General features: G+C 40.8%; 1 protein-coding gene across 1 annotated transcript in view; it reads right to left on the reverse strand.

Moving 5' to 3' along the window:
• Window positions 1-12790, reverse strand: part of HHAT (hedgehog acyltransferase) — a 172848-nt gene that overhangs the window by 38583 nt on the left and 121475 nt on the right. Inside the window, 1 exon segment of the mRNA XM_081854801.1 lies at window positions 7269-7413. Coding sequence (XP_081710927.1) covers window positions 7269-7413 — 145 coding nt within the window.

Raw genomic sequence — 12790 nt, forward strand, 5'->3', positions numbered from 1 at the left:
GGCATCTCAATTATTAAATTTCCTGAGGCACGTCTGCTCACTACCCCAAACTAACTATTGCTCACTTAATGTTTCTTGAGTCCATACTCAATATTTTATATACAGTTACTTCTCAACAACCATGCTTCTCTCTTATGTTATGTTTCACCTTGCAATATCAAGCAGAATGCCGCAGGCCAGGATGCCAAAGTCCTCTACAAAAAGTAAAGAGGCACACTGAATACTATGAGCTCACGTAAAACAAAGAATGAAGGAAATTTAGAGATCATATGGTAGTTTTGGGGTACCCAGAAACTACAGGCATTTGCAATCACTCTGACCTAAGGTGGCGACCTATGTGCATTACCAAAAATGTGGGCCAAAGAGGGCACAGATTTGCATAGCAGTTGCGTATACCATTTTATGTATTGGTATCCAGCACTGCTGTCCTGCTCCCGTAGGGGACATCTGCTTGTACAACTGAACTTCCCCACAGGTCTGGAGGACTCTCTGGAGCAAATTTGGGGGGCCCATGGGGGAGGAGAGGAAAGAGGGGTCCTGTTTCACAAGCAGACACCCAGTTGCATAGAACTGGAATACAATCCTACATGTACAGACGCAAGTTCAGAAATAATTACTGCAATTATTAGAAATGCAGTTGTCTCCCCACAAGGGGACAACTGGGACAAGGTGGCTTGTGGGCCTGCTCCGCCTGCTGCCCACATGCCGCTACTGATGGGCAACTTCAAGGACCTTGTTTTCCCATTGGATGGCTCTTTTATGTTTAAACTGTTCTTGGACCCTCCTAACAGAGGAGGATCATCTGACAGCCCTTCAGAGGACAGTCCTCTGCAAAGAAGAGAACAGGGCCTCCCTAATCTGATCGCAGGACCAGGGCCTGTGAGCGTAGATTAAGTTGTACACTTACAAGTCCAAGTAGCTTTCCTTGGTTTAAAATTGCAATGTTCCAGTTCATTATTAAATACAATGCCTGCCCAAAGTCATTTGATTCAACAGAACCCTGAGCAGTCAAGACAATCGGGTAATCTGGGAGAAAATCATGCTTTTGTCTCTTGCCTCTAAAAATAGTGTGTACATCTTCTTCTTTTTTAAATGCTGTTTTACCTTCCTTATGATAATGACTGGTTTTTCAGCTCTATGCAAACAGACAGAACAAATACCAGGTTATATTTGGCTACGTGCCAGGTGGCTGAAACAAGAACAGACCTTCGTACTATGAGCCTCTTCACCCAGTTCTTCATTCGCACATGTAAAGGATCCTGACAGCTGAAGGACAAGACCCTTTCAGACTACTGTAATGTGTGAACTCAGCGATTCTGGATATAGAATCCAACCATTCCTGTGACCAAGCCAGCTTTTGCTATAATGAGAATTATTATTGCCGAGTTTACAAGCTACATTTGCCCTGCATTTTGCTCACAGTGAAATTTCTGAGAGGGTTGTGGTTGGTACACGTCAGAAGACATTGGAGGGGACTCAAGGAAGTTTTGATGTAGCTGAAACACTTCTCAAGGAGAGTGATGGTGATGGTTCCATAAACCCTTATCTGGGATGTCCAAATAACATTGATTCTTTCAACTGAGCTATGTACCTACAGAGGTTGGCGCAGAGAGAGTGGTGTTGCTCTCTTGGTTTCCCAATGCCATGAATCGCTGCCGGTCACTGAGAGGGGGAGGACAAGGCATAGGGAGCTCAACACGCTGTATGAACAGTGCCGCCCTGCCTGTACCACCCTGCTCAGGCTATCTATGTCATTTGCCTCCCGATGACACTGGATGTCCAGGTGAAGATTGCTGTTGATACGGTGTTGGTTCGTGTTTGATCTGCTTTGTACATAATCTGTAACGATGCAGCCAGCACCTAATTCATAAAGATGGGCCTGATCCTTCGAAAACCTCCCCCTAACAACAAAGGGAAACAGTAAAGGGACGGTATCCGCAATATACAAAATACTACTCCAAAATCCCACAAACCCCCTAGACGCAATCAAAAAACAATGGGAGAATGACATAGGCTATGAGATTAACCCCACGCAATGGACCAGAATGTGGTCTAAACCTCCCTTTAAATCCATATCAACGAAAAGAAAAGAACTCACACTGAAACTCACCTACAGGTGGTACCTAACACCAAGGAAACTAGTGCTAATACGCCCAGGAACCTCACCAAAATGCTGGAGAGGGTGCACCTCCACAGGCACATACCTCCACATGTGGTGGGAGTGTCCCAAAATCCAACTATTCTGGGCAACAGCCATACGAGAAATATGTAAAATAACTAAACAAGTATTAGATATCACCCCAGAATTGGCCCTACTAAACATCTTCCAAGACAACAACGCCCATTTACACCACAAAGAACTCATAACCCACCTACTTTCAGCAGCCAGAAACACCATAACCAGACACTGGAGAGACCTGTCAGGAGTAAGCATGGACCAATGGTACCAAATAGTATGGGAAACAGCCCTACTGGAAAAATTAACTAATAAACTGAAACTGACACGGGGACAAACAGAAGAAGACACCTTCACCCCGGTATGGCTCCCCCTTTATCACATACACAGCCCAACAGGACAATGACAATAATCCACCAACAGCATACAAATCAATATGGCTAACCTGATCCAAAACACCCACCCACCCCACTCACACACAAAAACAAAGATCACCACAGCCAATCACAAACAAACAATCACACCCTAGGCCAACCCCAAACTCTCTCACCACCAAAGGAACACAAGCGAACAACACAAACAATGCTGACACCAAACTCTACATACATTAAGCATAATAGAAACACCACCACTTGACCCCATCCCCATCCATCTTCCCTCCCTCCACCCCCTTTCTTTTTCCCTTTTTCCCCCCCCTTTCTTCTCCCCCTAATGCCTCAACAAATGAAACGGATTTGTAAAAATGTTACATGGGGAAAAAAACCAAAAACGATGCATTACACTTCTGTAAAACAAGAAAATCCTAAATAAAATATTAAAAAAATAAAAAATAAAGATGGGCCTGATAACGTAGAAAACAAAACATAAAATGTCTGTTTTGCTGTACTTCAAACTTAAGCTACTGTTGCAAATGGCAAGACAGATCATTTGAAGACAAAATAAAGAAGTTCCCATCCAAGAGAAAAGTCACCTTTCTTCTGCCGGGTTCAAAGATACAATTTTACACTTCCGGGTTAGCGCCATCGGCAATGGCGGAATTCCTTTGATCCAGAGGAACCCGCTCCACAAAAATCGGGTCTTGCCGCCACGGCGAAGGCGGAGACCCTTTAAAAATCCCAGGCGGAGGATTCGGCTGACACCAGGAGCGCCCCCTACACGCAAGGAAACCCCTTTTTCGGGGATCCGAAGCGACATGGGGTGAGCGGCGCGGTGTTTTGAATCGACCGCTATTTTTGTGGAGTGAAGCCGCATAGCCATTGCTGGAGAGCGCTGACTTTTTCCTGTGGACAATTGGACTCTAAACAAGTACCCGTGAGTAGAACGGAAAATTGGGCTAAGAAACATTTTAATTTGGCACTCGAGCGGGAAGGTTCTAAACAGGAAGTCCACCTTCCGCTTTTGTAAATAGCCTGAAGCAAAAATTCTGCAAGCTAAAGTCTGGAAAGTTGTATATAAAGGTATAAAATTCCTCCTGTTTTAACCATCTAAACCCCTCTTGGAAGCAGGAGTAAAGAGGGGGAATTTTGAGTATTTAAGCCTGCAGGAGAGAGAGTAAAGAAAGATAAATTTCCACCGTCTCAAACCTGGGTACGGGGTGTCAGAGACAGAGATTTTTGGTGAAGTTCATTGACTGTGAAAGGAGCATCCTTTGACAGATAGTTTAAGAAGAGAAACAAATTGTCTCTTTTGCATTTAAAAGAAACAAGAAATCTGAAAAATGAAAGTAACTTTTTTTTTGTTGGATCTGCTTTCAAAAGATGGATACAAATAGAAATTGTCTCCTCTAGAGGGAGCTTGTTAAATTGTTGCTGGAGTCGATCTGGGGACTCTACAGCTGCGGTGATAAGGATTGTGGGATCAGACTGTGACCTTGAACAAAAATGTGTTTGGAAGAAGTTTTGGTGCTTGCCTTTTGCAAGACAAGCGCTTTGTTGGAGCAGATGCATGAGAAAATGGACTTGATGACTGTTGCAATCAAAAATTTTGGACAAACAGTGAATACTTATACAGAAACCATCCAGGAGCCAACTCAGGAACCTGATTTGACAGAGCAAGTGCAAACACAGAAGATAATGGAGGAGGCTGCTGTTGAACCTCAAGTAATACAAATGGAGAAGCCCTACAGGAGCATAAGCCGTTGTTGTTGAAGGTTGAATCTGGAGTGGGCCGGGGGGGTCTGGAGTTGTGGGGGCCCTTAAGTTTGGAGGGACTTTGAAACATGCTTTTAAATATTTTCTGGACTACACTGTTGATTGTGGGGAATGGGACTGTGGATAATGGGCCGATCTGCTGAGGAGAGATGGAGATATTTTTGAGTTGGAACATCCCCGAGACCTACTCCTCAATGAGAAAGGAAAGGAATTAAGAAAGAGATCAACAAAAGATAAGGTAAAGTGCAAGTACAAACAAGAAGAAGATCTGCAGAAGGGACATGGGAAAGACTTAAGAGCCTCGGACAGGTTGATGGACTAGATGGAACGGACAGTAAGGACTGACATAATCCGAGACCAGGAAGAAGAGACACTGGAGGAAGATTGGAAGGAATTTTTTTACTTATATTGGGAATTAGTGTAAAATTAATGAGCATTAGGAAAATGTTGGAATGAAAATATTTGGCTTTAGTAGAAATGATATAAGGAATTATGTACAAATAAATATTAAGTTTTAAGCTTTAAGGTATTTTATAGAAAGATAAGGTTAAAATAAAGGTAAATTGAATGACAGAATATATGTGAAAGATGGAAAGGATTTGCTGAGTTAACTAATAGGTTAGAATGTTAAGACAAATTATTCAATAAAAATTGAGAAAGATGGAAAGAATTTGCTGAAACAAATAACTAAACTAGAATACAAAAAGGGAGGTGTGAGGAGGTGAAGGATGGAGATATGGAGTATTGGATGTGTGTTTTTTTATTGTTATTGGTGTATTGGTTTTTATGTGGTTTTTTTCTTCCTTTTTTTCTTTTTTGATGTACTGTTATGTATGTTTTGTTAATTTTTTGTTGTTCTCTCTTTTGCCTTTTTTTGTAATTTTTGAAACTTCTAATAAATATCATTTAAAAAAACAAAAACAAAGATGCATTTTTACATATTTCAACCACAATCAGGAAGGATCTTACACTTTTCACAAAAACACAAATTCATATCATTTGTGGACTAAAACACAATGACAATTTTCAGATATTGAGGCACATGGTTTCTACTTGCAATAATGTTTCTACTTGAGCATGGTGTAACACAAAGTTTGGTATCCCTCCAAAAACATGATCTGGTCCCAAAGTTATCCTAGTGTGTTCAATCACGCAACTGTATTGTTTAACATGTTTTATATAACATACACATGCAAATGCACAAATGGGATAACTGTGAAAAGTTCAGATCTGGACCTGCACTGTAAGAGGCCAGCTGAGGAGTAGCAAATGGCTGCTCACACCTTTTAACCCAGAATTACAGCATAGTGTGCTGCAATCCCAATGCTCCCTGCCCTCTTTTTATAGAGCTGCTTGGCCTTTAATGTTAGGGTTGCCATATGTCAGGAATTTCCAGGACATAGACGGTATTTAGCCCTCATAAACAGCATCTGGGCAGAAATTGCTTAAATGTCTGGGATGTATGAAAGCCGATGTATGGCAACCCTATATAATGTGGAAGACAAACAGCAAAGAACAGTGTCCACAGCTCTATGGTGCTGCTCTGTGTTTCTGGGGTGGGTAAGTGCAGAGCTTTTCCTGATGCTAGTGGTGATTCCTTGATAGTTGAAGCAATGGGTAATTAGGTGGCTGTGAATGAGGGAAGGAACCGCACAATAAGGAATTGTCGGTGGTAGACTGCCATCTCACAAACTATTATTTGCAAAGTTCTTCTAGGTAACTACCTCTCACATAAATGGAACAGAGGAAAGAGTCATAGAAAGATTATTTTTAACACTCTGTAATTTAATGTCTCTTACTTCTCAACAAGGAAGATGTAGTACCATTGCCCTGAGCAGTTTTGAAATTGAGTTTTTCACTTTTCAGTACTATGGGTCTGACCAGCAAATTGCTTAAAAGTGATATTTCATATCCTATTTACTGCACAATGGGGCAGCATAACTTGTACAGAAAAACAATTATTGCTGAGGCACCTAAAAACTCTGTATGATGCATACAGATGCAGTGAGTGCCTTCGATGAGGAGAGGAAACATTTTGGGCATCCTAGACATTCTCTGCATCTGGTGACATGAAAGTTAATGCTACAATAAAAGTGCAACAAAGGTGCAAAATGTTGTGTGAAATGAAAATACATGAGAGCTGGTCCAACTGTGATGCCTACTGGTGTAACGGCACCTTTGAGAACTCCTGGCACCGACAGAATCTCTGAGCCACCCCATACACACTCACTGCCCCCTTCATTACAAGGCAGCAAGGCTGGGTACCTTTTTCTCCCTCGAAAAACACAGCGAGCTGAAAGAGGAAGCAGGAAGAGCGACACTCTCTCCCACTTCCTCTTTCATCTCTATATGCTTTTCCATAGGAACACTGGAAGCCACCTTATACTGAGCCAGACCATTGGGTCCATCTAATTCAGTATTACTGACATTGACTGGCAGTGGTGCCGAACCCTACCTGGAGATGTCACAGGTTGAACATAGGACTTTCTGCATGCAAAGCAGAGTAGAACTTAGTTGGATGCAACCCAATATTTTTTAAATGCTGCTGCTTAGTTTATCCAACTTTGGCTTTAATGCTTGTTGTCTGCTTTTAGGGATTTTATATTATTATTTTTTGTACTGGTCCATTGTGCTAAAGGACACGCCAAGTACCAGCAGGAAATGCTTCTAAAAAGTGCCTGAAATAAAAATAAATAACAAAGGTTCAGGCTGAAAGCCAACAAGCCCTGGGGAAATGCTACAATGACTACTGCTGAGATGATGTCAAGGACAAGAAGGACTAACTGAACAAAAAGCATATAGTGCAAGACACAGGGAATGGCGTCTGAGAAAGCTGCTCATGTGTTTTGCAATGCTGAATCAAATTCCAGGAAGGCATGTCTAATAATAATAATAATAATAATAGTAATAATAATTTTAAAAATCAGATTGCTATAGCTTGCCTTCTATGAAGATCCTGTTCCAGTAGATTCGGCCAACATGATTCCCTCCAAGAAAGATAAGGTTGGAGAAAATCAACCACATGGTAGACACAGATGCCAGAGCTGCATGGAGTCGCCGACAGCCTCTTGGGGACAAAAAATGGTTCTGAAAAGAAGGTAAGTTGCATTTAATATACAAGTTAGGAAGGGATAATTGCTTGGCATGTGGAGAAGTAAAAGCAGATTACAGCCATGTTTTCTGGAACTGTCCCCAAATACAGGGGTGTGTTTTTCCTCGGAAATAATATCAGAATCGTTAGGAACACAAATCCCTATTGAACCTAAGACATTTCTGCTTGGATACATAAAAGGTGTTTTCATAGACAGTGATCGAGAGATGGCAATTAATTTGATTACTTTAGCTCCTCTCACTACTTTTAAAGAGATTGAAAAGATCTGGACAATGGTGAAAATGGTCAACTAACCTACTACCAGAGAATACAAGCAAATAAATTCATGGAGAAATGGGTATTTTTCTTGATATATTGGAATAGCAAGTATAATAATGTAGACGTTATGTTGTTTTCAGTTCATTGTTAAGTTTTCAGGTGGAGATTTTGTTACTGCGTTGTAAACTTCTTGTTTATTGCAAACCATAAAAATATCAATAGAATGGTTCTGAAAAGCAAATTTTAAACAGGCAACTAACAATAAAATCTTAATACTAGAAGGTTAGAAATAAATCATGGTGGTGTTAGGGTGACCGCTATAGGTATAGTGAAGTCGTGAGAGTGGGGAGAAGCCCTTGCTCTCCTGTAAATGTTAATATTTTTAAAAAAGAGATGGGGAACTTGCCACTCTCTAGCTGTTGTTAGACTACAAATCCCATTACTCTGCCCCTGGCCATGCTGGCAGAGGGTGGTGGGAGTGGGAGTTCAACAAATCTGGAGCGTGGCAAGTTCCCTGTCCTTGGTTTACAGCAATAGGGCATCATTCTAGGAAGAATTATCTGCTGCATTGAAAGTAATGCTGGAAAGCACCTTGGCTTAGTGCACCACATTTAAAGGAATTGTCCTGGGATTTATATAGGTTTTAAAAAACACACCCCCCCCCCCCAGAGTCAATAGTTGTCTTCCGGGGGTACTACACAGAAAGCTTCAGAGCACATACATTAGAAGCAGCTATATTTCCAGACAACTCACTGGTTTTGCAAACTGTATGGTTATTGTGCGAACCAATTAACAGGGAACTCCAAACCCAAGATCTGCTGAGATAAGAGGGTTTAGATTCAGCAGATCTTGGGCTTTCCCAACTGAGATGTGTACTCAGCCAGGGCTATGGAAGCCTAAGTCGCTCACGCCACTTTAGCTGGGACTCAGCTGGCAGAACTTGACTTACACCATAGTTAGTCCCCAAAAGGGGTTCTTCCAGCAGTGGGACAAGGAGAGAATTACATGTATTCCAACCCCGCTCTCAGCTCAGTCATGCAACTGTGCAACCCAGCAGAACATAGCTCATGAAAAGGGCAGCGTAAGTCAAATTCATCCAAGTTCCTTGTGAACTGTTTGGAACGGGGGAACTTACAATGGCGTTAACTTTCGCCATTGTAACAGTAATGCACGTGTGTGCATAACTGTGATAATTATGCATGGTGATAGTGTTACAAGATGTGGAGAAAATGGAAAGGGAGAAGTTTCTCTTTCATAATAGCAAAATTTGGGGTCATCCAGTGAAGCTGAATGTTGAAATATTTAAAGCTTTCAATGGCTGCTAGCCATGCTGGCTACATTCTTTTTTCCACTGCCAAAGGCTATATGCCTCTGAATACCAGTTGCTGGGAATCACTCAAGTCCTGCTAGCAGGCTTTTGACAGGCATCTGCACCGCAGGGGGTTGGACCTTGGGTCCCTTCCAACTCTACAATTCTATGATCTGGTTGGCCACTGTGAGCCCAGAATCCTGGACAAGATGGATCTTTGGCTTGATCTAGCAGGCCTCTTCTTATGTTCTTGCTTTTTTCATGAGCAGGGAGTCTGGATTGTGCTTGACAGCTTGAATGTTCAATACTACAATAATCAATATGCATTTCAAAAACAGCAACACAGAAGTCACTATAGGCTAAGAGACGTGAGTAGGAAAAATTAAATTCACATAGCAAATTAAGCACAGGGAAGTTAACTCAAAATATAAATACCTTTCCTTTCTCCATAATTTAGGTTTATGATTATTCTTCTACCATAATTGTTTTTATTGAAGGATCCAATTAATATTACTCTATACCTTCCTCTATTAAAGCTGCTAAGAATTCATATCACTGGGTTAGCAGATTGTTTTCCAAAAAATCAAATCAAATAACTTTGGAAACAGAGGTTTTACCACCATAACACGTACGTAATTTTTAGAGGAGGAAAATCTGTAGGCATGCCACCCGTAGGCATTCCCTCCATAACACGCACAGACATTTCCCCTTACTTTTTAGGAGGAAAAAAGTGAGTGTTATGGTGCAAAAAATACGGTATGTTTAAACTTAACAGCAGAGAACTAGACACATCTGCTCAGATGTTCAAGGGAACTCACTCTCAGGTAAGCAAGTATAGGTTTGCGGCCATTTAATATGTGCAAGCGACAGTATTCCTACTTCTATTTGTTTCAAAGATAGCAATCCATAATTTATTACATTTTTTACATACCCTTGGCCATGTTTGTGAAGCTTTCAATGTTATGCATGTATAAAACATTCAGAGCTTTCTTATTACAAGGTTGACACCAACCACAGAGTACATTAATATTAGAGTGAACAGTCTGGAAACACATTTAGCCCTCTGTTGCACTTGCAGTATTTTTATTTGAAATTTTTTAAACTAGCCTTGCAATGAACTGGGTTAAACTAGCCATAGTTTACTGCTAAATTACATGTTTCAAAACCATAAGAAATGCCATTCATGTGGTTGGTTTAATTGCTGCTTTAAGTCCTCTTCTCATGTTATCCATATGAAGGGCTCTCTGTGTGTAGAAGGGGGAATAGGGTCTGACTCTGACCCCAAAGTTGCACAGATCCCAGGTGCACCATCCATAAGTTGATGTCTGCATAAGAGAAGCCCACATTCACAGAGGAAAATGTTGTGATGGGTAACTGAAGCCGTGCTCAAGTGTTACTTTGTGACAGAAAATAATATTTGTGTAGGCAGTGCTGTTTTTCTAGAAAAAGAGGTGCCAGAACTCACCATGAACACCTCCCTCGTTCTCTTAGAATGGCAATGGCACCCACCTGAGAGGTGCTAGAACGGAGTTCCAGTGTGTTCCAGCTGAAAAAAGCACTAAGTTTAAGTCCACCTTTTTACAAAACCAGCTAATTCAGTTCAAGTTCATCCAAATAAACCTTTTCTTCATAAAAAGTTCATCCACAGCCATTTTCTTTCAGCTTTTGGTATGTTGCAATCTGCTGAGCTGACGTATAGAGTCCAAACCAAATCAGGGTTCACAAACAAGTAAAAAGATGTCTGACAGAGAAAATGTCAACAGCTGACGCTTTCCTTGTAATTGTATTTTTTATACAGGAAAAAGTTTACCCTTGTTTATTTTGTGCCAGCCACATAGCTGTAAAAGGCACAAGGCACCATTTGCAGTGTTCCTGTTATCCTCACTGAAAACAGGTCTTGTTTGAAGAGAGTAAATCTGTTCAGCAGAAAAAGATACAGAAAATGCCTCACAGTCATTCCTTTTAATTGCTTAGCAATCGTGTTTAAGTAAGTGTCCTTCGCCATATCAGTGCCCCCATATCTGCCTAATAAGCCTTAGAAAGTTGACTCCACATTTGTTTTTCTAAATTTTTCAGAGATGTCCAAATGATTTAAAGAAAGAAAGAAAAAGAAAGAAAGAAAGAAAGAAAGAAAGAAAGAAAGAAAGAAAGAAAGAAAGCAAGCTAAGGATTCGGGCCTCTTGCTGAATGGGTGAAGGGTATGGACATGAAGATGAGCTAGACATTATTCAGAGTTCTACCCCAAAATGAATGTAATTCACCTTTAGTTCACCTGGCTAGTATGGGATCTATCTTCAAAAATAGCTCATTAAATTTTGAACTAGTTCAGTGTACTCCATTAAACTGAATTAGTTCATTCCCAGCACTGGCTTTTACTGGCACTTCATTGAACACAAGTAGAACCATCTGGATGGTCATAACCCTGAATCCTGAGTTGTACTGTGGTTCCTACTTACACTCTAGCAAACACAGTAAAAAAAACAACCTTCAGACCTCCAATCAAGTTTGGAGGCTGAGGGACCAAGGCTGGGAACACTGGAGTACGGGGCCAGCATGTGCTATTTACATGAATTATTTGTTAGTAATATCCCACCTTGGGGTGTCATGAGAGTTCAAGCAGGGGTGCTTGAATAGGTGAGAAATCCTGCTCAGCCAAACATCAGTTCAAATCTTGCCAAGCAGAATCAGGGCTTTGTTTCTACTCAAGCCACCTTCCCTTGGCTGAAGGACCCCAAACTTGTCTTGTGGCAAGCAGTGGGGCAACATGCACTCCAATCCTAATGTATTGTTACAGGAAGTTCATAAAAATACAGTGGATCCTCTGGATACGAACTTAATTCATCCCGGGGGTCCGTACTTACCATGAAAAGTCCGTATCCAGAGGCAACGCTTCTGCGCACATGCATGGTGCGATAGAGCGCTTCTGCGCATGTGCACGCGGCGAAACCAGGAAGTATAAACTTCTGGGTTTGCGCATTCGTAACTCGAAATTATGTTACCCGAAGGTAATGTAACCCAAGGTACCACTGTAACTGCGATATCAAGGGACTTATTCAAGCACAGTAGGGTAACTATTTTGTGTGTGTGTGTGTGTGTGTGTGTATAACTTTTAAATATGGATTTGGAAAGCACATTTTTATTATTTCATGGATTTTATCATCTTATGTATCAATTTTCTGACTGAGTATGAGAAACAGCACTAATAACAAATACGCATAATATTTTTACAAAGTGACTTACCCTTGTTAGCTCATCTATACCTATATATATCTATATCTACATCTATATATCACCAGTCAAATACAGCTTCAAAACTGAAGACAGGAATAACTGATATCTGTACACAGACATTTATTCCATCAATCCAAAACATTTTCAACATATTTTCTTAATATTTACAGTTGCTGAAGCTCCCGACCTATGAACAATCCATAAACATTCCAAATGCGATAGGAAAGAAGCTAAATGTGGTTATTAAATATTCTACTGACGGATGTATAGATACTGATAGGATCAAACAGTGGTTCTGTATGCGGAGACAAATCATTTGTCCATATTCAAACATAAACCAAGAACATCAATCTAGGCGTATCTTCAGTGGTTTTCCAGGGTATCATTAATTCATATATGACACGGGTAACTTTGGGATATGCCCAAAGTACTTAAAATGCCACAAGTCAATGTAAACATAAAAGTTTGGCAGTCTGGAATGTGATGAAAACGGAAGGGTTAAGCTGCCATATGAATGGAAGGCGTGGGTATAAAAATACCATTATAATTTCCTT

This window comes from Podarcis erhardii, assembly GCF_964252035.2.
Source record: "Podarcis erhardii genome assembly, chromosome: 3".
Classification (NCBI taxonomy): domain Eukaryota; kingdom Metazoa; phylum Chordata; class Lepidosauria; order Squamata; family Lacertidae; genus Podarcis; species Podarcis erhardii.